At 40.7% G+C, this 24,950-nt stretch overlaps 1 protein-coding gene across 1 annotated transcript in view; it reads right to left on the bottom strand.

Moving 5' to 3' along the window:
- hsd17b12a (hydroxysteroid (17-beta) dehydrogenase 12a) overlaps window positions 1-24,950 on the bottom strand; it is a 160,780-nt gene that overhangs the window by 51,253 nt on the left and 84,577 nt on the right. The window contains exons 5-6 of the mRNA XM_072592668.1: window positions 22,152-22,216; window positions 7,784-7,828 (exon numbers count right to left, since the gene is read on the bottom strand). Coding sequence (XP_072448769.1) covers window positions 7,784-7,828; window positions 22,152-22,216 — 110 coding nt within the window. The remainder of the gene's footprint in view (window positions 1-7,783; window positions 7,829-22,151; window positions 22,217-24,950) is intronic.

Here is a 24,950-nt window from a genome sequence, read left to right as displayed (position 1 = left end):
TGAAGTCAGAGATGGCTAAAGTGAACTGGGAAATTAGATTAGGGATAGTCAGTAAAGATACAGACATTTAAGGAAATATTTCACAATCATCAACAAAGTTACATTCCATTGAAGAGGTAAGACTAAGACAGGACACACAACAACTATGCTGGTTTTTGGTAGCATCAAATTGAAGGAACAGATGTCACTAACTCTCGTGGAATTTTACAAGTCAGAAAATCATAGTATAAAAAAAATTGAAGTCTCTCTGTAATATTATTGTTCTGAAATCATTTACATCTCTTCCTATCTCTCTAAGAAATATATTCTAATCTCCCATAAACTGAAGTGTTCCATTTGTTTCCGAATAATGGACAAATCCATGAATGATTCCCATTGACTGAAGCACATCTCACAATTAAATTTAAAGTTTGAGTGCAAAAGTCATTACAACTACTTCCTCAGATTGTAAACTGACAGACTTTAAATATAGGCTATTAAAAAATGGAAGCTGCAGAACTGAGTAATTTATGCAATGGAAATCTATTTACACACTACACATTTTGGTGAAGTTCTTTTACCATGCAACAGATATTGATGTGTTCGTACATTTGAAGAGAACAAAGAATTGCTGATCCATTTTTAAATGGAAAAATGAGAAACATTTCTAAAAATATTTTCAAGTACATATTTTTAATTTTGCAGCCAAAATCATGTTATTTGTTCATTTCCTCCCCATCGTCAAACGCACTGCACACTTCACACTTTGTCAATCCCAAGCTAATTCCACTTTGTGATTGAGCAACTGACACTAATTGACACCTCCACATATATTAGCACACAATGAGAAGACAGCAAGAAAAGCAGTAGTTATGTATGGTTCAAGATTGGAAAGAAACTTTTGGAAAGGGATGACTACATTGTTTAAAACATATTGAAGAGATACCAAAAACTACCAAATCAACTTAAAGTTTTTCATGCAAGGCTTAGAATTCTTATTGAGGAGTATATTTCCTGAAGTAGTATTATAGAGACATGCTGTCTCATCTGGCAATCAGGTCAGATGCAAGGATACCAGATTTCAAAGGGAACAATAATTTATATTGCATGAGAAAATGGCACTCACTAGTTGGTAAGTCAACTTTGATTGGTCATGGCATTTCAACGGAGAATGCTATACGCACAAACACGAATGAGCTCTGCAGCAAACAGGAATGCACCAAGGCATTGCATCTCTTTTGAATCAAATGAAAGCATAGGCCCTGCCTGCCAATGTAGTTAACTCAGCCACATTAGTGAGATTTAAACAATCCTTGGATAAGCAGATGGATGATGATGGGATAGTGGAGGGGGAACAAGCTGAGAATAGTTCACAGGTCGGCGCAACATTGAGGAACGAAGTGCCTGTTCTGCGCTGTATTGTTCTATGTTCTATAACAATAGTTCCTGAGCATATTCTACATGTTTAAGCCTCAACCAGCGTCGACTCAACTAGCCAGCACTCATTTAATCTCACAGCATAAATTGTTATGGGGTTTTCTGTTTCAAATTTGGCATTCTTGCATCTGTCCTGATGAGCAAAGATGAATGAAGTGAAAGCTGATTTTTTTAAGCAACATTCAAACTCTATTACCAAGCAACTGTAATCCAAGATGTTCCATAGTATATTTACACAGTTATATGGCCTTAGTTGGCAAAGCCATTTTATCAGTCAAAAGAATGTGCTCAAAACCCAGTTCCAGGTTTAGGACAAGTAATATTGGATTAAACTTCAGTGCAGAATTTGGGAATGCTGCGGTGCTAGAGGCATGACCTCTTTATTGAAGTGATTTGTTCAAATCGAGAAGTCTGTCCTGCAAAACAAGTTAAAGAATCGTGATGTCACATCCATGAGACTAGAAACATTTCCTAAATTGTTCAAAAAGTACACATTGCTGAGATTTAAAACGGCTACAGATCATGTGATTCACATGATGGTCACAGTCTAGACCCTCAATATGTGACTCTTATACCTATAATGCTATACCAGTCATTTGGTTTGTTTCCAAATGCATCCGATTTAAAATTTTTTTGTAATTATCTCTCTGCCTCAATTAATCGGTTCATAGGTCATCCCTTCACGTGTTATTTAGCTGTTGACACTTTACTCTCACTACCTGACACTTTTGATCACCTCGAAAGACTTCTTATTCAGCCTGTTGACACTTTACTCACACCGTTTGTATAATCTTTTGATCTCTCTGCCTATAAATTCCGTGCCTGAGTGCTTCCCTCCATTTCACCTGAAGATGGAGCAATGCTCCAAAAGCTTATGATTTCAAATAAACCTCTTGGACTACAACCTAGTGTTGCGTGACTTTTGATCTTGTTCACTTCAGTCCAAAACCAGCGCTTCCACATCAAGATGCGGATGGACGACTCATCAAAACTTAGTATGGTTGCAGAAGTGCTTAAAACCATCTAACAAATTTTAAATGAGTTTTGACCAGATAAAAACAACATTGACTAAATTACATGACAATTGCTAATTCCACATGACCAAAACTCCTTTGCATTTTAAAGGGTTTAATTATACATTGAAACAAACAAAATATTGTGGGCATTGAAGATCTGAAATAAAACCTGTGCCAGATAATCTCAGCAGGTCTGACAGGATCTGTGGAAAGAGTAAGAGTTCACATTACAAGTTAAATATGAATCTTTAGAACTTCTGGGCTCCAAAGACAAATTGATTTGAACTCAAAACACGGCTATTTCTTTCTCCACGGTTGCTGCCAGACTTTGTTTCTCTGGCAGTGCTTTTATTTATAATTACACGTTGGCTGAAGTCTTGACTTAGCCTGAGCCCAACTGTGTAGGAACAACTCAAAGCCAACAAGTGAATTTTATCTGAAAGCTGCAGTGTAATTGAAACCTGATTTCTGTAAAGATTTCTGAAGTAAATTGCTTTCCAATTTAAGTATCATTATCACCAACCTTAAAGAAATTCTGTGACTCAGGTCTTCAGCCATATGAAATCACCTGCACTATCTTCTGAGTGAAGGAACTCTAACACTACTGAATTGATAATTACATGTTTGGTTTTAATATTCAAAAATATAAGACCTTTGTCTTTCCTGTATTTTTCTTGTGTGCGTGCTTGCAAGAAAGAAGTCAAAGTCTGCTCCAGATTTCAATGTCTGAATAAACTCTTGTTTTAACTCTCAAGGAGCACGCTACAGTGACTTTACCAAAAAACACTTTTGGAAAAAAAAACACCGTAGCCTTTTTAAAAGAAAACTACTCTGCACAGAGAGACAGTGATGAATGTAAAATTAAAATTGCCTCTCTTCCCTGTCTGCATATAACTCCAGGAGTTGGAGAATCATTCAACCTTCTTCATAATGGAGACAAAACAAATTATTTTTTTTTCCTGCTTGTAAGATGTTGCAACTCTCATTGCAATGGTTGCTACATTTATCAAACGCAGAAACAATTAACAAAAACTACTGAGAAATCTTGCTAGTGTTAGTGGCTATTAAGATGGTTCATTGACTGGTGAAACAGTTTGGGGGTCTCCAGGTTACATCAAAAAATAACAGGTCACATTCTGCCAGAGGAAAATGGTGAGATGTTATGGCTTTGTACAAGATTATATAAAACCGGAGGGAAACCCACTTAATATTGACAAAGATGCGGTTTAGACCTCAAACCTTCAAAATGAAGAATTTTTTTCCATGCATTCATCCTGGTAGACAGAGCAAAGCATCTTGCCTTGTCATCATTCTGCTGTTGATTCGTTTGTTATGGGGTAGGGGGACGACTCGCTGCATGGTGGGTAAATGTCACCTTTTGGTTTAGAAAGTATTTGGTTTGAACATTCAAAGCATCAAAGGTTACTGCAGCAATTCTTTCACTTAAAATGGACAAACATCAAATTTAATGAGGAAACAAACTGGATAACAGCTGTTGCTAGATTTTATCTAGAGTTAGATTTATGGATAGGTTGCAGAAGGCAATCAACCACTTAAAGTCTACATCTCCAACGAGTGGAACCGGGTGCTAGATTAGATTACTTACTGGAAACACACCAATTCGCCGAAGCGCAACCCACCCATACCCCTACATTTACTCCTTCACCTAACATTACGGGCAATTTAGCATGGCCAATTCACCTGACCTGCATATCTTTGGACTGTGGGAGGAAACCGGAGCACCTGGAGGAAATCCACGCAGACACGGGGAGAATGTGCAAACTCCACAGAGTGGCCTGAGGTGGGAATTGAACCCGGGTCCCTGGCGCTGTGAGGCAGCAGTGCTAACCACTGTGCCACCATGCCGCCCATGATGTACCGAGAAATGGCTACCATATCTTGGATTGTGTTGATCACTATGTCATGTATAATTGATGCTAGGTACCTGGTATATTTAGAGCAGGGACTGAAATTCATATTAAATAAACAATCCAATGTCCAACAGGCTACCATCCTCTCCAGGGACTGGCGAATAAAACTAAGACAGGTCACGTGTTGGGTTGCCTCCACAATTATACATCGAGCAATATGGGAATTCAGAAGCTAAATCAATGAACCAAACATCTGAGTTAAAGAGCCCTCAATGCTTCTGGATATGGTTGGTTAGCCAGCCAGCTTGACTCAGTAGGGGTAATCCTCTCTACTAATGCTAACCTCAGTATCTTCAATGACATAACCTTTCTCGTTAGAATATTAAAAAAACACTGACCCAGTTTTGCAGTCAGTGGTAAAGTTAAAGCATATACCACTAACCAGGGGAGACAAGCTGCCCACAAAGATTTTTATGACATCAACATCCCCCCTTCTTGGCACCAAAATACAATTGGACACCAAATTAAGGAGATCCCCAGGTGTACAGCAGCAGTGATATCAGCAAGCAGGAAAATCATAGATATTCTCCAACAAACCCTGGAAGTTAAAAACCACTCTTACTTCCAATTTAAAATTCCAGATAAAATATTATTAGAAAACAAATGTTAGAAGTATGGAATTTATCAATGCAGAATTCTAACATTCCCCAACTGTAAATTATCTTTTCAAGGCTAATCAAGGTGTTCTGCTTATTATGAAATTAATCCATTGAATTTACACAATATTCAACAAGATTCAACTTTTTCAAAGATTTTTGCTGTGAGACCAAATGTAAAACTGGAATTTTTCATGACTTCACTGATCACTGAACTTTCACGCTTGGCAGGACCTCAACTGTGTCCCTCCAGTGAGTGCACCATCAGTGACAGCAACTTCTGGATTTGCACATTATTCTGCTTAAACTTAACCCCTGAATTTCATGTTAGTTTCAGTGGCGTGATGACAGTGAAAGCTGACTAGTTCACTGCTGTTACCACCACAATGTCCACGTCACTCGCCGTTAGCTTGTATCGATGAGGCATTGCCAAAGTAAAATGCCCGAAGGTGCTTCTCAGGAAGGAAACGAAACAGAATATATCAAACCACATAAGCAATTTGGTCAGATGACTAAAAGCTTTGTCAAAGAGGTAAAAAAAATTATTGGAAAGGAATGGAAAGAGGTATAAAAGGGTGCTTAGAATGACCATCATGAGAATGAATTGGGAGGAAGGATGTTTGGAAGAGGGGCTGCCAAGTACGTATGGGGAGACACCTTCAGAAGAGGGTGTGCTGTGAGTAAGTGTGTGTGTCGGGAAGAGGTCTGAGAAGAGATAGTGCTGTGTGAGTGGGGGGGGGGGGGGGGGGAGTGGGGGGGGCGGGGGAAATAGGATTAAGGGCTGTTGAGTGAGAGCAAATTGAGGATGGTGCTTAGAAAAATACGAATTGCTAGATTAGATTGGGACATCTGGTCGGCATGGACAAGTTGGACCAAAAGGTCTGTTTCCATGCTGTACATCTCTGACTCTATAACTTAACAAACAAACTTGCCTCATCTTAGGCTATTGTCAGGGAGAGTGATAGAGTTGCTACATAGGGAATGAAGTTTGGAACAGGGAGTGAAAAGAACATTTCTAGTCATCCCAATATTTAATTGGAGGAAATTTCTATTCATCCAGTTTTGAATAGCTTTAGCTATCCAGGATTATAGTTAGCCAGCAGTTACTCCACACTTTACTTCCTCCAACTGTTCTTGGCTCTCTATTAAGGTAAATGATTAAGAACACTCTGATGTCTTTGACTCACTCATGCACCTTTTCTCCAAGCACCATCCTCAATTTGCTCTCACTCAACAGCCCTTAATCCTATTTCGCCCCCCCCACCCCAACACCGCTTCTACTCACACAGCACTGTCTCTTCTCAGACCTCTTCCCGACACACCCTCTTCTGAAGGTGTCTCCCCATATGTACTCTTCCGAACATCCTTCCTCCCAACTCATTCTCATGATAGAATGATTCTAAGCACCCTCCCACTCAGTCGACAGCCTTGCCTTTTCAACAGCTTTACAGCAAACCCAAGCAGTCCTGCAACCCCACAGGCACCTTTGTGGTGAGGCCACTGAGTGATAACCAGCACCTTTACACTCCAACCACAGCCACGACCTGAAATCTGCTACTCTGTCTTCCTTCTGTACCCCTCTCCAGCCTCCCAAGTGCAAGGCTCCACCTTACAATCAGTAGATTGCACTGGATGACCGATAGCAGCCAGGTTCAGTTTGATATGAAGCTCAGTAACGACAGTTGAGGTTCAAATCTGGGTGCAAAGAGACTCTCCACAATGGAGTTTGTAGATTGTCTGCAGGATAGCCCAGACTTTTGGAATCTCATGACATGAGCTAGCAGCCAAGCTTACTGATGAGCACAGTGAAAGAAGTCAGAAAATCAATGCTAATGTCAGAATTCCACAAATGATAGGAATTTCTCAGCCCTGATACGTAGATAGAACCTTAACAATGACTGAGACGTGGCTGCCAATAATAGGAAGCTTGAGCCTAAGTTCATACGAACGTGCAGAAGAAGAAAATAAAGGCAAGTTTTGCAACATTGGAAATTAATTCTTCAAAGACAACCGGATTGTAGTTTGGTAGAAAGTGCACTTTTCTAAAGAATATATATAAAGAAAGAACAAGCATGTTGCTTTAATATTAAGCTTAATAACATTCTCCCTCTCTAACCAGTTCTATTAATAAACTGTGCTCCAGCTCAAAATTTCCAAACATGCAAACGCAATGTTTACACCACCACACCTGGAAGGCCTTACACTTACATCAAGTTTTTTATCTAATGGCTGAAGGACAATCGAGTTAGAGTTTTGGAAGTAGTTCCATAAAGTGCGATGGAAGCAGATTCAGTTATAGGCTTCAAAGAGGATAATCTTACAGGGTTACAGGAAAAGAGAAGGGGAATCAAATTAGCTGACTTGCTTTTGCAGAGATGGAAAGAACATGCTGTATCAATTCTGATCTTCCATTACCATTTTGTAGTTCTATAAGTTGAGCTGGCAAAGCAACGCAGGAACTATAATCAGCTTCAGTTCGAGAAAGGTGAAAATCAACCAGAGGTCTACAGACTGCTTGAATTCAGTACTGGTGTTGCATGTGATGAACAAGAGTCAGTTCCTAATCAATGTGTGGTAGTAGTGGTGGGCTTTGCTAACACTCAGAAAAAAACACAACCTGCTTGAATGTGCCTGTGGGGGAAAAATGTGAAAAAACTCAAGGTAAGAGTGTCACTGGTTATGAAATAATTTGCTTTTTGTCTGCAACTGATAATACACTAAGTTGACTTTTAGAACATAATTTTACCCAAATGTAGTGTAACCCATCTTTAAGTGGGTATGTAACGAATTAAAACTTCACAGAAATTAAATTAATTTGTTTTACCTTACAGACTGACATGATGTTGACGTTTATCATCTTGTTGATAACCTAAGAGAAAGAAAAATTCTCTGTTAAACTTGTTACTATAATAATTCAGCCTCTACTTTCTCAATGTTACAGCAATGGGAATGGGTAGACACTTGTACAAAGAGAAGGTGGACACTATTTGCTACGCAGGTCACAGAATACAGAACACAGCATTCAGCCCAATGATCACATACCACATTTATGCTCCATTTGGGCATTCACTCATTTTTAGTTAAATCTATCCTGTATCCACTCTTATTCGTAATGTTTGTCTAGCTTTGCCTTAAATGAGTTTTCACTTCAAACACTCCTTTTGGTATTAGGTTTCACATGCGCACCTCTATTTAAGTAAAAATAATTCTTCCAAATTCCCTTAAATCTTTTGACGACTAGCTCATATTGGTGAACTTTAGTTGTGCTCTTCCCTGGAAGTGGAAGCATTCACTCTATTATGTTGTCAAATCATTCATTCACAATTTGAAATACCTCCAGGTCACCTTTCGGGTCTTTTCTTTGCCCCAGGAGACATTACCAGTCTGTCAATCCTTTCCCGATATGTATGTCCACACATTCTTCGTATCAACATTGTAAACCTCCTCTACATCCTATCCAGAACTAGCTGTCTTCTTAAGTATGATCTAGTAAAGATCCAAAATGGAGAAGTTTTGCTAAGCTACTTTTCAATTCTACTCCTATAGAAATGAAGTTCAGTACTTACTCATTTTAGTGGCCTTAACAATAGCATATTTGTTTTCATATCCTTACTATTCCACTACAACCCCCCAGATTTGCAACGTGAGTCACATTCTCCATTTCCTAAGAAAACTAGGTAAGTTGGTCAATCTCATGTTAATCTGCTGCCCTTTGTTGCAGTCCTCTCTGATATCAACTTCTGTCACAATTTGGTGTTTTTGATTTCTAAGTCCAAATGACTTGTGCAAATTATGAACAGCAGTGGTCCCAGCAATGAACTTGTGACAATCTCTTCTCACCTTCTGCCACTCTGAATAATATTTACTCTCACGGCTTTGTCCTGAAGCCAGCAAACAATGCATTCTGCCACCACTGCTTTATGCACCTACATGCCCAAGCCCTTCTGCTCCTGCACATCCTTGAGAGTGCACTTTTTAATTTATGTTGTCTCCCCATGTTTTTTTTCTATTAAAATTAATCATTTCACATTTCTCCACATTGGACTCCACTCCCCAGCCACCCATCCCATCGACTTGCCTAAATTCTTTTGGTCTACACCAACTTCCTTACAGTTCACAATGTTCCCAAGCTACGCATTTTCCTCACATTTTGAAACTGTGGGGTGTCCATATGTCATTAATACATATTAGAAAGAGCAAGGATCCCAACAACAATCCCTGGAGAGCTCCTCTACAAACCTTCCTCCAGCCGAAAAACGCCCATTGACAACTACTCTCTGTAGCAACACTATCTCAGTCCCTTCAATACGATGCTATAACATAGCACACAAGCCTCTTGCCTGACAATGAATCAATGCCTTTTCAAAGTCCAAGTAAAACACATTAATAGTATCACCCTTATTAACCGTCTCTGTATCTCTTCAAAAAAAAACTCTTGCAATTTAGATAAGCAGTTAAAAAGCTAAGTTGTTGTAGAAGCTTCAATTTGATTGTGTAAGCTAAAAGAACAGATGCGCTGGAGATTGAGAGATGAGAACAGGAGGTGCAGCAGCTGGAGGTAAGGGAAGTTAAATAATGATGATATGGAGGACTTTACATGGCAATGATAACATATGGTTGGTCTAGAAAAAGATGCTCAGGATATGACCAGCACAAAGCTGTGAGAATGACAGAGCAGTGGAAGGGGCTAACTGGATAAAAGCTGGGATGCTAGAGATGCTCCCCTCAGGTCCTTGCAGCAGTAGAAGAATTATGGATTCTGGGTGGCATGGTGGCTCAATGGTTAGCACAGCTGCCTCACAGCGCCAGGGACCCAGGTTCAATTCCACCCTCAGGCGCATTCTCTCCATATCTGTGTGGGTTTCCTCCAGTTGCTCCAGTTTCTTCCCACAGTCCAAAGATGTGCAGGTTAAGTAGTCTGGTCATGCTAAATTGCCCATTGTGTCCAAAGACACAGGAAATGTAGGATTACAGGGATAGGTAGGGGGATGTGTCGGGATGGGTTACTGTTCAGAGGGGTGATGTGGAGTTGATGGACCAAATGGCATGCTTCCACACCATAGGGATTCTATGAAAGACCAGAAGCAACAGATGTAAGGAAAGAGAGAATTAAGCCTGATAATCAATGTAGCAACAAATGCAAGTTCTTCTGTTTCAACTTATTATGGATAGTAGAACCTGTGTTAAAATGAAAATCTCTGCTTGAGTTTACCTCAAACTTAATTTATTGTAATCCTATCTTGATAAATTAATTTCACAAATAAACTTTGTTCCTGTGTTTCTGCATCTGTAAAGACAGCATAGCTTACAAGTGCTGTAAATAGATGCTGACTGTTATATCATTCTTTGTCAATTCCTTTAGTAGCAATTCCAATCTGTTTCATACCACCAACTGTTAGCTGACAGGTTCCTTGGACAATTCTGTCCCCTTGTTTTAAATGTAGGAATTATATTTGCTATTTGTCAGACTTCTGGCATTACACCTTGCTTATTACAAATTATTTACGAAGTGTTGTAATGTCTCTGCTATTTCTCCCCTAGATCTTTAAAATGTGCATGCAATCCATCCAAATCATGGGCTTTCCCCTTTGAGTTTCCATTTAGTCAACAGATTCATTTATTTTTATTTCCAGGTACTTATCTCACTACTCATTATATATTAGGTTTACTTGTTCCTTCTCTCCAGTAGACAAGGGAAAGAATTAATTTAATATTTCAACCAGCTGTCATTGCCATATCCTGTCTATCTCGTAATGGTCATATTACAATTTAACAACCTTTATTATTAATGTACCAGTAAATATTACTGTTTTATGTTTTTTGACAATTTTACATCTCCTCTTTGCCTTCCTAATTATTTTGACACTCTCCAAATCTCCTCAACCTTGCATTCCTTATCAGTCTACATATTCAAAGTCTCTTTCTCTTTCTGATCATCAATTGTTCTGTTCCCTTGCCAGCTGAGGTTATGATAAGGGCTTTCTTCTCAACCTGTTCACTCACCTGAGACCCATGCAGCAGGTGACCATCAGGTTGAACCACTACCAGTCATCTCTCTCTGTGTCTCTAATGAGAAAGCCCTCTGAGACTTTACCTTTATATTCATCCACGGAGTCCTACTGATGTCTAGTTGGTCCTGTCCTTTCAGTGGAATACCTTGCTCCTCCATTGATGTGATTGAGCCTGCATTATTTTTGCTGAGCCCAAGCTTTGCTCCCTTTTCTCAAGTACAACTATTATTTTAGAAGAAAAGAAAATTTACAGCCCAGGAACAGGCCTTTTGGCCCTCCAAGCCTGAGCTGATCCAAATGGACTGTCCAAATCTGTCAGTCAATCCCTAAGCATCTGTATCCCTCTGCTCCCCACCTACTCATGCATTTGTCCAGACTCAGCTTAAATGAACCGACAGTGCCTGCCTCTACCACCTCTGCTGGCAACATGCTCCAAACATCCATCACCCTCTGTGTGAAGTACTTACCGCATGTATCCCCTTAACAGGAGGAAAAAAAGATGACATGCCATGCATTACCCGAATTCAACCAAGTCTCTTTAAATGCCCCAGCAACCCACTCAATCCATTGTTTAAACCAAACAGATTACTTCACCAAAAACACCGTGTTTGCTTTCACTCAGACTTGATTAGCCTGCATATTTTGAAAGCTGGCATTCACTAAAATGAGTGCTGCCTTCAACTCATGACTGAACACCTTAGCAAAGAATACAGCACCTGTTCCTGAGGAGCATTTGTTTTTATGGAATTACCACTTGTTTCCTGATAAAGGGCTTTTGCCTGAAACAGCGATTTTCCTACTCCTCAGATGCTGCCTGACCTGCTGTGCTTTTCCAGCACCATTGTAATCTTGACTCTAATCTCCAGCATCTGCAGTACCCACTTCTGCCTACTTGTTTCTCAACAGCCTAGCCCAAAATGTTAATACCTTCAAAGAGACAGTCTGCAAATGAGCATTAACTATTTCCCATCTGCAAGGCGGCTTTCAGCTTGGCATCAATAGTGAGCTTAGCATTAGGCTCCACTATTTACATTATCCACAATGTTCGTGGCTGTTCTAAAATACTTTTATGGACATGAGAAATTGCTTCCCTCCAGTGTTTCTGAACTAGACATCTTGATCAAATGATTGCATGCACAGCACAGGAAGAGATGAAGATTTCTAGATCAATGCAAATCTAATCTTGTAATACAAATTGCAAACCCATCTTTCAGTTCGTGAGACAAAGAGCTGACAGCATTAAGCAGATGCAAAAGATGGCAACCAGGGACAGAAAACCAATGAAAAGGCAGCATAAACTTGATAGAGAGAGAGGGGGAAGAGAATGAGAGAGAGGTGAAATGTACAAAATAAAGTACAAAGATGCAGATTAGAAGTTACCATAGTTAGAAACAAAGCAATCCAAGCCACACCAATTTTTGCTTTCAGAAATTTTTTTTTTTAAGGTTAGATTCCCTACAGCATGGAAACAGGCCCTTCGGCCCAACAAGTCCACACCAACCCTCCGAAGAGTAACCCACCCAGACCCATTTCCCTCTGACTAATGCACTTAACACTATGGGTAATTTAGGATGGCCAATCCACCTGACCTGCATATCTTTGGACTGAGGTGGGAAACTGGAGCACCCAGAGGAAACCCACACAGGCATAGGGAGATTGTGCAAACACCACACAGAGTGGCGCCCAAGGCTGGGTTTGAATCCAGGTCCCTGGTGCTGTGAGGCTGCAGTGCTAACCACTGAGCCATCATGCTGCTCCTTTATTCAAGGAAATGCTTTCAGAGTTCCTCCTTAACTTTGGGTCATGTAATTTTCCCCTGGATTTCCTGACCTTTGGAAAGGTCCTTGGATGGAAAGCTCCTTTTTTTTTAAAAGAAACGTAGACTACTCTTACCTTCGTCCTTGATTTACTTTTTGAGAAAAAGCACTTGGATTTTACTCAGCATTCCCTCAACAGAAAATTGACACTTTTTAGCACTAGGTGTTTGATGTTGAGATTCGGTCAGGGTGTTGGTGTTATGCACTAGGAACTTCTTTTCGGTGGCGGGCGGGGGGGGGGGAGCTGGGGGCAAAGAGAGGAGAGAGTAGATTCAGTTGGGGTGGCGGAAGTAAATTCAGCTATAGTTTTTGACTGCAGCATACAGAGGTGGAAAATCTCTGCATTGAACATTGAAAATGTTCCATACCATGATATGTGGAGCTGGTGGAAAGTGGACTCATCCACAGTGACCACACCCACAGTGAGTGTTGGCTGCATGAGTGACTTTGTTCAAAGTTCATAAGCTGAGTCTGAGCTGCAGACACTGAGACATACCAGAGAACACCATTTAAAGAGTGTGTCGAGATGATGACTTGAAGAGGAGGTGTATATTATTCTGTTTTTTTTTCATTTTATGAAGAGAGGATGAGACAGAAGCTTCAAGCAGTCTGCTCAAAACCAATAAAACAAACAGCTTGAGGGACCTTGGGGGCTTTTTATAAATTGAAACAATAGAAGAAGCCTGAATGGGTGGGGTCAAATTGTTCAAGCATTTTTCCCCCAACTCCTTTCCAGTGTACCATCTCACCATAAGGACTGGACCAGAAACAACATCCTGCAATTCCCTGGTTTCTCTCTCAATTCTGGACCTACCCTCCGAAACGATCTCAATAGACAAACACTCAATTACTATATTGAAAGTTCAACAGCCTACCTCTGATCTAGATGTAACCTGAAACAAACATGTGGCTGCCTTAACAAATTGGCTGCAGAAAACCCCCCTTACAAGTTTGCCAACAAAATGGATTTCTCTGTCAAGTAATTTTGATAAATATTAATTCACTTATATACAAAAAGATCATGTCTAAATAGCTAGAAAGTCATACAACTTTACGCTGCAGACTTCCAGACATGTTTAACACAATGCTACGTTTTACACAGATTATAACCATCCATTTCTGTTTTTATTACAAGTCTTATTTCCATCACTTTTGTTCCATTTAATGTAAGTTCTGATATAGTACATTGTTTCCTTTCCTCGACTGGTGCTTTTTTTGAACATTTTGTTCCTGCTTGCTGCACGTCAACTAATGTGCTCTGAATTGATTCTTCAAAAATTTATGAAAATGATATGAGCCAATTAGGTGCAAATGTGATGTACTTTCAAGTGAAACACAGATGTAACAGAATGAAGAGCTTTCCATGAATAGATAAATCAAGCATAGATCAAATATATTTGGCACTGGAACATGTAAAAATCTCACCCGATTCAGTTTTTTATAAAATATAGAATTTATTTTTTTTTAAATAAAATGGGTGTATATGCTCCCAAGCTGAATATAGCCACTATGATCCATCAGTACGTGCATGTTCAGCTGTACGAGGATATAAAAGAACAAGGAACAGTACAGCAGAGGAACTGGCCCATTGGCCTACCAATACTGTGCCAACACATGGTGCCTTTCTAAACCAGAAACCTTTTCCAACTGTACAGGCTGTAACCCTCTACTGTCAAGATGCCCTTAAAATGTTGCCAATGTATACACCTAAACTACCTCCTCTAGCAGCAAATTCCAGGCACTTACCACCCTGTGTAAAAAAACTGCCCTCTCACATCTCCCTTAGCCCTTTTACCTTAAACTGATGCCCCAAATAATTGACATTTCTACCCTGGGAAAAAGACTATCCATTCTATTCATACACTTCATAATTCTGTGAACCTCTAACAGGTTGCCCCTCATACTTCAACACACAAGTGGAAACAAACTAAGTTTGTGCAATCTCGCTTCCAGGTAATACCCTCCAAACCAGGCAACATCCTGACAAAATATTTCTTTACCCTCTCCAATGCTTCCACACCATTCTAGTAGTGCGGCAAATAGAACTGTAAAAAGTATATTCAAACTTGGCCTAACTAAAGCTCTATATAGCTTGCCAATTTTTACACTATGCCCCGAGAAGTGGAGACAAGCACCCCATATGCCTTCTTGACCATATCAACCACTTGTGTTGCCACTTTCAGGGAATTGGTGACCTGTGCACCTCGATCCTTCGGTATCAAGGGTTCTGCCTTTTACTGTGTACTTTACTCTTTATTCCCCAGCAAGCAATGTCTACTCCCTTGTCTATAGGTGAATAAAATCCTTGCTTACTTGATCTCCACGAATTTAACAGGATTTTTCACGAACCTTCAACAATTGGTTTGGTTATCAGGACCCGTGGGACTAGAACCAGACCTAATAGTAATATCAGGCTGCCAAGTACATTTAGTCCATTGCTCAACTAGATAAGGTGATCGGTAATTCGGGCAGGGAGCTGGTCAGCCAATTTGGGATCTGAATCAAGGGATGGTTTTGCAAGTGAAGTAATCAAAGGCAGCGCAGACCACAGATCGTAGGCTCTGTCATAGAGTCATAGACATGTACAGCATGGAAACAGACCCTTCGGTCCAACCTGTCCATGCTGACCAGATATCCCAACCCAATCTAGTCCCACCTGCCAGCACCTGGCCCATATCCCTCCAAATCCTTCCTATTCATATACCCAGCCAAATGCCTCTTAAATGTTGCAATTGTGCCAACCTCCAACCATATCCTCTGGCAGCTCATTCCATACATGTACCATCCTCTGCATGAAAAAGATGCCCCTTAGGTCTCTTTTATATCTTTCCCCTCTCACCCTAAACCTATGCCCTCTAGTTCTGGACTCCCTGACCCCAGGGAAAGACTTTGTCTATTTATCCTATCCATGCCCCTCATAATTTTGTAAACCTCTATAAGGTCACCCTCAGCCTTCGACACTCAGGGAAAACAGCCCCAGCCTGTTCAGCCTCTCTCTATAGCTCAGATCCTCCAAACCTGGCAACATTCTTGAAAATCTTTTCTGAACCCTTTCAAGTTTCACAATATCTTTCCGATAGGAAGGAGACAAGAATTGCACGAAATATTCCAACAGTGGTCTAACCAATGTCCTGTACAGCCGCAACATGACCTCCCAACTCCTGTACTCAATACTCTGACCAATAAAGGAAAGCATACCAAACGCCTTCTTCACTATCCTATCTTACTGTGACTCCACTTTCAAGGAGTTATGAACTGCACTCCAAGGTGTCTTTGTTCAGCAACACTTCCTAGTACCTTACCATTAAGTGGACAAGTCCTGCTAAGATTTGCTTTCCCAAAATGCAGCGCCTCATATTTATCCAAATTAAACTCCATCTGCCACTTCTCAGTCCGTTGGCCCATCTGGTCAAGATCCTGTTGTAATCTGAGGTAACCCTCTTCGCTGTCCACTACATCTCCAACTTTGGTGTCATCTGCAAACTTACTAACTGTACCTCTTATGCTTGCATCCAAATCATTTATGTAAATGACAAAAAGTAGAGGACCCAGCATCAATCCTTGTAGCACTCCAATAGTCACAGGCCTCCAGTCTGAAAAACAACCCTCCACCACCACCCTCTGTCTTCTACCTTTGAGCCAGTTCTGTATCCAAATGGCTAGTTCTCCCTGTATGCTCCTTGGGTAAACCAGGTGAACTAACCTATTAATATAGATGAGCCCCTTATTTCCCATTGGAAATGGTAGAATAAAATGGGGAAGTCTGCTTCCCATAGAAATGTGACAATCAACTGGAAACTTCCGTTACGACTGACCAAGATCCAAAAAGTGGAAATTCGAAGGATTACTCAATGAACTTTTGGTGGACAAGACAATTTTTAATTAGTAAGAGAATCAGGCCTATGGGGATAAGGCAGGAAAAGTGGAATTGAGGGATATCAGATCAGCCGTTATTTCATTGAATGGTAGAGTGGGCACAATGGGCCAAATAACTTACTTCCTCTCCTGCATCTTATCCTCCAAGGACAAGATGGATACAGGCGAAACTATTAAGGCAGGCTGGGACATTTCAAGGACCCCAGGGAGGCACAAGGAAAAATGAAGCAAAGAAAGAAAGAAAAGAACAATTTTATGTCAGTGCTATCTAAGAATGGGCCAGTCAGAAAATAAATTGGAGACAGCCAAACTAACCCAGACAAGGGAAAAGATGAAGAGATGTGAAGAAAACAGGTGGGACAGACCTGTTTTTGTCCCTTTTCATTGGTAAATCTGCCCTCACAGAGCCAAGGCAGATATAGGTTCCCAACCTAAACAACCCTGGCTTAGACCTGATCATCACAACAACCAAACATTTATTTCATCCTGGTTAACAGAATATCTTTTATCGTTAGCAACTGATATTAAAAGAAATGGGAATTCCCAGGGCCAGTTGAAATAACCGTGTGTTTTGGAAACAATTGGAAGAAATGAGAGAGATTCACAGCATGCATTGAAGAAAAATCACAATCTCAGAATTATTAGATGCAGAGTGATCTTCAGCCCATTGTGCTTGCACCAGCTCACCGAATGTTCATTTGTGTCGTTCTCCCATTCCTTCCTTGTAAATCCTGTACATTATTTTTATTTAAATAATCACAATGCCTTCTTGAATGCCTCAACTAAGCCTGTCACCACACCTTCAGGCAGTGCATTCCAGGCTCGAACCACTCGTTAAGTAAAAAAGTTTTTTCACGTTTACTTCTTTTGCAAAGCACTTCAAATCTGTGCCCTTTCTTTTCTGAATCTTTTTTGAACATTAACATTTTCTCCAGTTTCCTCTCCACTTTAATGACTAATGCAAAGTTACAGTTGAGTCTCTCTACTTGTGTTCACTTTTAGGAAGGTACCTTTTATTTGATCATCTATTTTCTTACTACCAAAATGCTTCACTTTACACTACCCTACAATGAAATACACCTGCTACCTATATGCCTTCACCAACAACTAGTCAATGCCCTTTTGAAGTTCTGAACTGTCCTTCTCACACAGATTATGTTTCCACTTTTGTTCCTCTTCAAAATTTGAAACTGTCCACTGAATTCTAGGTTAAATGAGATTCCTCCTCATCCTTCTAAACTCAGAGCACAGGGCAGAGTCCTCAACTGCTCTATATATAACAAGCCCTTCACATTCCCATGATCACCCCCTCTGGACACCCCTCCAATGCCAGCACACCATTATAGATACATATTTGAGTCTCCAAGTGGAGGAGGAAATGGGTAGGGACCCCAAACAGCAATGGTATGAACTCCCATTCCCAAGTGTGAGGGGGGCCTCTTGATGACTCTGTGAATTTTGTATTGAATGACTACCTGCTTCTAGAAGACACTGAAACCCATCAGTGACAATTCTGCTGCAATGATGTCGGGTAGTCCTCTCAGAATAGTCTTTAAGGCAACCAGTGGTGCTTTGATGGATAATGGGACAGTAGAAGATTGAAATATTGCAATAACCGCACCTTCTGCTAACAAGTCAGAGGTGCGTTTACTATGGGAGATTTCCATCTTGTAGACAAGAATCTCACTGGTCACAGTACTGGTTCTTGTCATGTGAAATATGGATCAGTGACTTTTAAATGTGAAATCATTAAATTCAGACAGTCATACACAGCTTCTAGTTTTACTAGTTAATTCAAAATTTTGAATATATTAACATTTCTGCAGAAACAACAACTTGCTGAACGTTAAATAAAACAATGCAAGATAAATTTCTGTACTATGAATCTCAGGAATGTTCTGCAAGTGCAATTGTTTCGCTCCAACCTTCTGCGATGTTTCTATACTTTTGCCACTTGAGGGTGCTGTTACACACAAATTCTCATCTGAATGCTCTCCAGAATAAAGTTCAGCCCACTGAATGTAACAGCCAAGTTTGCAAACAAAGCACCAAATTAGGCATTGAATTTTGCTATTGCTTCTGCTGCCCTTGCTGTCTTTAAGCACTGCTGATGTCTGCCCCAATGCCGCCTCTGGAGACTAATAGAACAACGTGACAGAGATCAAGGTGAACTGTTGATAGAATGGCTAAGTTTTTTATAAAATTCTTGGACTGGATGTTGGTACTGCCACTTGTTGCTCTTATCTGATTTCCCACTATAGCAAAAAGCCAACAAAAAGGAAACAAGTTGGTCTGTTATATATGTTGTAAAGTTCTGTGGTTCAACTTTTATGAAGCTGTTGTACATCGATTGCAAACTGCTTGCAAGAACAGTGTGCCTTGGCTTTCTTTTGGTGCCAATAGCGTTTACACTGACAGCAGTTCAGTGAATTCAGGCTGAAAGTAGTTTTGCCTTGGTTTTTGAATTGGGGGCGAACAATCGGGTGGTCATAGCCTGCAGTCATGAGTCAGAAGTGCAGCAGGCGGGATTACTAGCTTCTACTGGAGGAGTTTCCGGGAAAATACTCCAAAGTGCTCAGTAACTCTCTAGTATAATTTGAATGCACCCAACCCAGGCCACAATGATAGATTGAAGGGGTGGGGGAACCTTACTTTATCATTAGAGAAGGATGCAATTTGTTGCATCCAGCAGAAAGTGTTCCACCAGCTCAACCATAAGAAATAAGCCAGCCATTTGATCATCACTTACTCTTTTAAGTGGGCTTCACTGTTCCATGCTCAGGAAGCATCAAATCCAAAATTATTGCTGGGTAAGCAAACATTAAGTAAAATAACAGCTCAAACAGACCATGTCTAAGGTATACAAACTGCAGGCATGCAATAATTTAACCTTCTCACATAAGGAGACTTAGTTTTACAATTCTGTATTGCCCTCAACCTCACTGTGAAAGGATTAAACATAGAAGAACTCATACATTAAGGAGTTGAGAATAAAGAATTTAACATACACTTTACTACAGCACAGCAAACAGAAGGCAGTTTTTTTTAATTTTGCTATTAGATGGTCTGCCAACCAATGGTTGCTTTCCCCTGGACAGTGCCCATCTTACTCCTGACATGGGCCTTCCAGACTGTGAATTGGCACTGGGGAGACAAGGAAGTACATTACACGCCAGAGAAATCTGAACCTCTGACTTGTTCTTGCAACAAAACTATTTATACGGCCTGTCCAGTTCTGTTTCTAGTTAATGGTTACTGTCATGATGTTGCTAGGGAAGGAGATTTCTACATTCTTTCATGGGTTGTGGGTGTCACTAGCAAGGTCAGTATGTCACCCCCTCCTTAACTGTTCTTGAACTGAGTAACTTGCCAGTGCAATTTCTGAGAGCAGTTAAGAATCAACCACATTGCTGTGGGACTGGAGTCAGATGTAGGCCTGACCAGCTGAGGATAACATTTAATAGGGCAGTAATGAATCAGATGGGTTTTTATAATAAAAAACAGTTAAATGGTCACAATACTGCAGACCATGTTTCAATTCCAGATTCTTTTCATTGAATTTAAATTCTAGCAGTTGCCCATGAGAGATCTAAACTGGAACCCCCATCCCCAAAATTTAACTTGGGTCTCTGGATGACTAATCCAGAGTGCTCAGTAATTCTCTACTTATAATTAGAATGCATTGAATCTAAGCCACAATGATAGACTGAGGGGGTGGGGGACCCCACTTCACCTCCATCCCACCCATCAGCAATGGCAGTGACCACTGAACCTCCGTGTTAGATTCTCTTGTTGGTGATGGTCATTTTCTGGCATGTGTGACAGACATTTACCATTTATCAACCTAAGTCTGATGTCATCCAGATCGTGCCACATATGGGCATCAACTGCTTTAACATTTGAGACATCACGAATGAAACACAAGGACCAGTCACCATCCTCACTGCCAACCTTCTGATGGAGATGACGTCATTGATGAAGCAGCTGAAGATGGCAGCTATATGCTGGAGCTGAGATAACTGACCTCCAACATCCACAACCATCTTCCTTTGCACCAGGTTTGCAGCAACTTCAAACTGTGGACAGCTGGGAACGTGGGCACTGTCAGCCCTTTCTGCACCCTCTCCAAAGCATCCACATCCCTTAGTGGTGGGGTGACCGGAACTGTATGCAATATTCCAAGTGAGGCCTAATTAAAGTTCTATAAAGCTGCAGTATAACTTGTCTATCCTTAAACTCAATGCCACTTCCAATGAAGGCAAGCATGCCATAAGGTCATTGTTACTACTCTCTATATGTGGACTGCCACCTTCAGTGATCTGTGGACCTGCACACCTAGATCCCTCTGCATATCAATACTCCAAAGGATTCTGACATTCATTGTATAATTTTCATCTGTACTTGACCTTCCAAAAGTTCAAAACAAAGGCAAATGTGGCAAATGCCTTCTTCACTACCTTGTCTATCTGTGCTTCTACTTTCAAGGAACTATGCTCCTGCAGCCCTTGGTCTCCGTTTAGCAACACTCCCCAAAGCCCTACCGGTAATTGTATAAAATGAAAGCTGCATTGAGAGAAATAATACTCTGCGTGAAACTTTTGTTTGTTCACTTGATGGGAGCAAAGCGGCTGGAATTCATACTCCATTCCACCTCTGACCAATTTCTTCAAAATAAGAAGAAAAAACAGAAAAATTCAGCAAATAAGTTACCAGCTATAGAGAGAAAGGGTTTTGATGGAAGGTCATCAATCTGAAACATCAACTCTTTCTCTCCACACTTACGGTGTCTGCTTAGCTGAGTTTTTTTCCCCCACCCCAGATTTACAGCATCCACAGTGCTTTGCTTTCACAAGTTACTTTTATCCGCTGCACTTTGGAAGCAATTAAGAATTGCATACAAAAGATGTGAATGCTTGGTGTAGAAAGTAACCCAAATGGTAGAAATAACCACAGGACAAAGTGAGTACATTCACTCAAGATACAATCAAGGAAGTTGCCAGCCCAATGGACCCCATGGTAGCGTTTACACCAGACCAGAATCTATTGCAATCATATCACACAACAACAAAGTCATAAGTCACACAACACCAAGTTATAGTCTAACAGGTTTATTTGAAATCACAAGCTTTCAGAGCACAGCCCCTTTGTCAGTTCTGTTGAAGGGGCAATGCTCTGAAAGCTTGTGATTTCAAATAAATCTGTTGGGCTATAATCAGATGTTGTGTGACTTCTGACCTTGTCCAACCCAGTCCAACACTGGCACCTCCACATCATGGGTACCATAGCATGGCATCACAAGATATAAAGATAAATACTAACCTCAGTTGTGTTTGCACTGTGGAGTGGTATGGAGAGCAAATTTGTATTACATTAGTTTGAATGCATCCAAAAAAGTTAAAGAGAGTTAGCTTATGACCCATTGCATCATTCAGTTCCCAACTTTCCCTTGAGGACAAGACTGAAAATCAATTAAAATTAGAATACTTACATTATCAAGATCAGGAACATCCAGGAAATATTCTGGGTAGTCGTAAGAAACTCCCACATTGTTCACTAAAGAAGATTAAAACAATATATTAGGGTTCATTTAACTCCTTCATTGTCAGGATTTCCTGATGGAAAATTTTATTCAAGATTCAAATTGTCGCTTTGCAGTTTAAAAAAAGAGGGAAAAAGGAAAGAAGACATGCAATCCATACTTTTTAGCTTGCACTCATAAGGACAGGTGCAAGAATGCCAGACTTTCAACACAACCAATTCCCTCAGTGTAAAATTGCTGCTCCCTTTGAAACATTATTGTTCTGTCATGAGGAGTGCAAGGCAAAAATCTTCAACAGTTATGTCCCTCTTCTACCGCAATAAAGATTTAATAGAAACAATACAAATAGATTGACTTTTTTGTTTTTAAGCTCCATTCATAGCTTTCAACAACAGGCAGAAACAAATTACTGACTTCTTTATAGTTGGTCATTAGTTTGATAATATTTATATGAATGGGGAATTCCTATGAAGATACACAACCTAGTAACAAATATTTCCTTACTGGCATATGGTTAGCAGGATGCTCTTGGTACTGTCAAATTTAAATAATGGGATCTTACTCAATTAGTTACATTACAACTAACATTTTCAACTTTGAAAGGTACATCATATTCTTTCACACAAAACTTAACTGCCTCAAAGTTAGACATCAACATGAGCTACTCCACCCACTGACTATCAGGACAATGAGTTAGTAGATTTTTTTTCCTAAATGACACATGACAAAAGCATCAAATTCATAGGATACACAAGAAATAACCCTGTGCAGGTGGGAAAGAAGGGAAAGATTCCATACGTCTAGTCAAAAAATGAAAAATAAAATTTAGGGGATCAAGGAGAAGGGGAAAAAAGGAAAGGCAGCACGGTGGCTCAGTGGTTAGCACTGCTGCCTCACAGCATCCGTGACCCAGGTTCGATTCCACTCTGGCAACTATCCATCTGTGTGGAGTTTGCATGTTCTCCCCACGTCTGTGTGGGTTTCCTCCGGGTGCTCCGGTTTCCTCTCACAGTCCAAAGATGTGCAGGCCAGGTGAATTGGCCATGCTAAATTGCCCATGCTAAATTGCCCATAGTGTTCGGTACATTAGTCAGAGGGAAATGGGTCTAGGTGGGTTACTCTTCGGAGGGTCAGTGTGGACTTGTTGGGCAGAAGGGCCTGTTTCCACGCTGTAGGGAATCTAATCTAATCTAAATGGCCTGCTTACACACAATAGGGATTTTATGATTTGATGATAAAGGAGAACCACTAATGCCAGTTAAATTACAAATCCTTTTTAAATTAGTCTCCAGGCACTGAAGCTGGCATAGGTCATTCAAATAAATATTTAAATGAAGTTAGGATCTTCATTTCTGAAAATGAAGTACAATTTGCACACAATCAGGAATCAGTGATTATGAGCAGTTCCCTCGAAGTTTCAAGGTAATCTTGTTCTGAAATAATATTCACAGCTGGAGAGCAATCATCTCCACTCCAGGACACCTCTGCAGGAGTTCCTCAGGGTAAACGTTCGAGGCCAACCATCTTCAGTTGCTTCATCAATGACCTTCCCTCTACCGTTTGTTCAGAGATGATGATGGTTACACCATGATCAGCACCAATTATGACTCCTCAGATAGTTGATATCCAAATGCGCCATGAACGGGGCAACATTCAGGCTTGAGCTGATTATGCAGGTAACATGCATACCAGAAAAGTGCCAGGCAATAACCATCTCCAACTAGAGAGAATCTAGTTATCAATTCTTTCACATTCGATGGTGTTACCATCACTGAAATCCCAGTGAGGGGTTAGCATTGACAAGAAACAAAACTAGACCAGCCATTGTGGCGGCAAAAGCAAGTCAGAGACGGAAAGTTATGCGACAAGTAGAACTAGAATGAGCATTATTGTCAGATGCACTCACATGAGTGCAGTGAAAAGTTTATAAGTCACCATCTTAGGTACGAAAGTACTCAGGTACAGAATCTTGGGTACAAAGCAAAAAAGTAAAGAAACAAGATTAAAAACTTAAACATTACAGTCACCTTTACTTAAAATTAAAAAAAATCAAGAAATACTGTTAAAAGTTCAAGCCCACAGTCCATGAGCACCTGGCCATGCTGGGCTCACACTCCTCACAAAACGTCAATCTCACCCCCGCCACCGCCCGGGTCTTGCTGCATTGGGCTGTTTGTTTCTGCTTCTTGCATCGCCTCAAGCTACCTGCTCCCACTGTCACCACCAACCGCCTTGGATTGCTGCCAATTCAGGAACAGTTGCCTGCTCTCGCCGCCAGCCTCCTCAGGTTGTAAGCTCCCGTTCTCACCACCAGCCGGCTCAAGCCGCACGTTCCCACTCTCGCCGCCAGCCTCCTCAGGCCGCACGTTCCCGCTCTCACTGCCAGCCACATCGGGCCACACGTTCCTGTACTCGCTCCTGCTCAGGAAGACCGCCATCGAGGTCAGGGGCCTCACTCACCACCACATCGGTTTTGCCCTCCACCGCGCTGCAGAAACTCGCAACTCACTTAAGCTAAGACAATTACACCATTAAATAAAGAAGACACCTCAATTCCTCAAAGCCCGTCCACCCTCCACAAGGTACAATTCATGAGTGCGAGACACTAAATACTTCCCCATTTGCAGGTTACAACAATACTATAGCTTTGGGAAGTGTATTTTGTCCTACGTTTGTTTTGAAGAGGTTTTGAGCCATAAATGCTGAGCAGTCACTTCCAAGCCAATAAAGGAAAGTAAACAGCTTGTA

Source organism: Chiloscyllium punctatum, chromosome 22 (assembly GCF_047496795.1).
Source record: "Chiloscyllium punctatum isolate Juve2018m chromosome 22, sChiPun1.3, whole genome shotgun sequence".
Classification (NCBI taxonomy): domain Eukaryota; kingdom Metazoa; phylum Chordata; class Chondrichthyes; order Orectolobiformes; family Hemiscylliidae; genus Chiloscyllium; species Chiloscyllium punctatum.
Note: the sequence above shows the minus strand (reverse complement) of the source record. Positions and strands in the feature narration are given on the sequence as shown.